Genomic DNA, 3,637 nt, shown 5'->3' with positions numbered 1-3,637 from the left:
AATCAATTTCAAGAAGACCTAACCAGAAATTTGTTGGCAAGAGATACTGAGACAGCTCTAAAATGCATTACTATGAAGCAAGAATTGGAAACATACAGAAATGTGAGATCTGTAATCAGAATATGCATGAGAATATACTTCAACTACATTGGAATTTGGAATATACATAAATATGACAAAATCTTGATTGGTGATATATCTAATATGAATCCAAGGCATATTGTGGAATATGAAGATCAACCGATTAGAAATTCAGCATAACAAAAGTATTTGTATAGTTAAGACAAATATTCGACAACGAATTACACCTTTCAAAGGTAATAGCAATAACAGATTTCAACGCAAACTATATCTGGATATCCAGTACTAAAATGCCTGGTTCATTTCAATGGTGGAAACAATATGTCTACGTCACAAATACAATTAGCAAAGGGGAGTCAAGTTGCGAGAAAATTTAAATGTTCAAGGGATTGTGCCTCTAAAGGCAGGTTCACAATAAGGCAGAATCGAGAAATCTACTAACAATTTCAGCATCGCCAAGCGGATGCAGAGATCAGTTCTTTCCGTTGCCAGCAAAGAACAAGTGAAGACTGCCTTTTCTCAACTTGGAATCCTCGAACAGGAGTCCTTTTCACAAGACAATCCGCTTGTGATTCTGTGAAATTGCTAAAAGTAATAGGGGAAAACCCAGATGATAAAAACAGAGTCCTCCAATGCTGCATCTTTTCAAGGGATCGAAATCGGCCCATTACAATTTTTTCAATTCTTGGTTGTAGCAAGAACCTTTCAATCTTTTCCAGTGCATCCATATTCACATTGACAGCATCTAGGGACTCAAGCAAGTTAGAATAAGATTGAAGTGCGTGAATAATGTGGTTGGGAAATGGTAAATCAGTTCTATCACATCCTCTGTCCACAGAAACCACAATTTTCGGTGAAAGCTGCTTTACAAAACGAAGAACCAAAGGTACTGACAACTGGTAACTTGCAAGAGAACCAACCGGAAGATTCACCGCAACCACCTCATTCTTCGATACATGAAAAGGCATAGACCATGAACCAGAATTCAAAGCATCGATGTTCATAACCACAAACTCAAATGCAATATTGATTTCATTAGCAAACTGAATTAGATTCTCCCTGGTAAGGCCGAGCTCTAATTGGTCATGGGTTGAGGATGAGGCAAATGAAGTAATTTTCAAGGACGGTGCACCACCACTCCTCAATGCAAGCTCCTGCATCAGTGAGGCCCATTGCCCACCATACCCGATATCAAAATCTACTATATGAATTCTATCAAATCCTTCCACCACTTCAAGGAGGGCTTGGTTGCAAGTAAAATTTGCAAACTGTAGGACGGGGGAGATGTCTGAGAAGGCTTTGTAGGCACCAATCTTAAATATGAGACTAAACGGAGATGCAGTGACAGTAGAGGAATTGATATTGTTGTTAGTATGAAGGAGAAGTTGCAATGCTTCCTTGCAAAAGAAAGCAGCCCTAAAGAAAGGCTTACCAGTGGGAGAGAGCTGGTGATTGAGCCGCGCCAATATCCCTTGCGCGAGTGCCGGATTTCCAGTCTGGACCAGCTCAGCAGCCTTGAATAGCTGGTCAATTATCGCCTGTTGCTGTTGCTGAGGGCAATGTCCAAATTCATCCCCTTCCATTTTTGGCTTTGGACTTGATTCCATTGCTGCTGCCGGCCTAATTTGCTGTAGATAATGAGGAAGGAACTGAAGCTGGTGAGAAAGGCCCTCAGGCGGTGGCTGCTGGTAATTATACGGTTGTTGTCTTGCCATTAAAAGCTCTTGCCCAGTATCCAAAAAGGGACCTTTGAGGATTTGGCTGCCCGGCGGCTCAAGACCTACACCAATCGCCCCACCAGGGTTGTGCCTTTTCGCCTGTGGTGGCATATATAGATTCTGTTCCGGCTGCTGGGTATATGATATTGGCATGAAAAACGAGGGGTCCGTTGGGTGTTGAGATTGGTTCTGGTTTATCAGCATCTGTGGAGTATCAAATGCTCCAAAAATGTTAGGCACCAAAGGGAACACGTTATTGGGCAGATTTGAAGATGGGTTCCCGGATCTGTTCGTGGCGAAATTTAAATTGGGCACAGAGGTGGGAACTGGGGAGAGAAAATTTACACCAAATTGGCCAACTGGGTCCGCACCAAATGTTTGATCCACAGCCCCAAACCCGCCATTGAACTCAAAGTCCGCCGCCGCCTGCGGGCCACAACCGATTTGGTAGACCTTGTTCAGGCTGCCCATTGAAGGGTCCTCCACATCCCCCACGATCCACCGTACGATGGACTGATCTTGGCTGGGGGAGGCAGCAACAGACTCCGACAATACGCTCTCCCACTCGTCCATTGAACATTTTTCAGTGTTTGGAGTCGCGGTGGTGATGGCAGAGATGTTGCGGATCTGGAGAGACGGAGGAACAGGGAGGACCTCATAATCAGCTCCGGCATTGGAGCTGGTGGCAGTGGAGTCTTGCCTCCATTTGGAACTTAAATTGGTGTTATTCCCTGAAACCGCCGTCACGTCGGCCGTGTCAGTAGAACCAGCCCCACCACCGCCACCAGGTATACTGCCGGCACCGCCTAAGGACGAAGACAGCGTTGACGACGAAGTCAGCCCGCTGGGACTCCTAACAGTATCCAGGACAGATATAGGCTCACAAAAACTATTCAAAAAGCAATTCTCCTCGAAATTATTTCTGCCGCAACAAGATGATTTATTGACAAGCAGCTCTAAATCCAGCACCCCCTTCCCCTCAAAATCAAAGGTTAAGGGCATCCCCTTCACCTGACAACCAAGTCCACAAAAATCCTTGTCAACCCAAAACAAACACTTAAAAATAAATCAAACAACACTAATAATTGAAGGAAAAAAAACCATCAACTGTGATCCACAAACAGGACTACTCAAGAATAATACCTGCATGTATAGACTTTAATGTTCTTCACCTTGTCTTCGTGGATAATGTACACTACGCAGGGTGGATTAAGGTGTTTTTCGAGGGAGGGAAGGTTGTGGTGGTGGTGGTGTTTCTCTACTCCACCAAGTACTCTGTCTGCGTTCTGTTTTCTGCTATCGATGTGTTCAACATTAAAATGTCGTAAAGCGCCCCCGCCTTCTCTCATCCTCTCTATATTTTATACAAAAATTATGATTTACTCAGCAATTGGTAAATAAATTCGGTAGGACTTAATAAATTTTGATAAAAATTGTTAGTGTCTTTGATAAGTATTAATTTATTTTATAATATGTTATTGGATCAATTTTAATTATATATTTATATAATATAAAAAAAATCATATTTTTAACCACACACTCTCCTAAAAATCACTATTCAAAACTTTTTTTTTACAAAAATGATTGTTAAATATGCTCTTAGCCCTCGTTTGTTTCCTATTTTTTCTCATTAAAATGAATAATATTATCGTTATTCATCATATTAAATCATCAAATTTGAATTTTTATCTCCCATTTGAAATTCATAACGGTTATATTTTTCATTCTCATTTTTACAAAAATGAGAAACCAACGCCCCTTCATAAAATTTTTATTCAAAAAGTTGTCAATACCAGAAAATACGTGATTAAAATTAATTAATGATTTTGATTGAATTG

General features: G+C 41.2%; 1 protein-coding gene across 2 annotated transcripts; it reads right to left on the bottom strand.

The window, feature by feature from the left end:
* Positions 1-248: 248 nt before the first annotated feature.
* LOC111373799 (scarecrow-like protein 22) lies at positions 249-3,159 on the bottom strand. Of its 2 annotated transcripts, XM_022996363.1 has the most exons (3): positions 2,943-3,159; positions 1,779-2,810; positions 249-1,733 (listed from the first exon to the last, which is right to left on the bottom strand). In XM_022996363.1, the coding sequence occupies exons 1-3, from the start codon at positions 2,946-2,948 to the stop codon at positions 528-530; spliced, it is 2,244 nt and encodes a 747-aa protein (XP_022852131.1). In that variant the 5' UTR covers positions 2,949-3,159; the 3' UTR covers positions 249-527. The 2 variants fall into 2 exon arrangements, with proteins under 2 accessions (XP_022852131.1, XP_022852130.1); XM_022996362.1 differs by having other exon boundaries at positions 249-2,810.
* Positions 3,160-3,637: the final 478 nt, after the last annotated feature.

The sequence above is a fragment of the Olea europaea genome, unplaced genomic scaffold (assembly GCF_002742605.1).
Source record: "Olea europaea var. sylvestris unplaced genomic scaffold, O_europaea_v1 scaffold11652, whole genome shotgun sequence".
Classification (NCBI taxonomy): Eukaryota; Viridiplantae; Streptophyta; class Magnoliopsida; order Lamiales; family Oleaceae; genus Olea; species Olea europaea.
The sequence above is the reverse complement of the archived record's forward strand: the minus strand, read 5'-3'. Positions and strand labels throughout refer to the sequence as shown.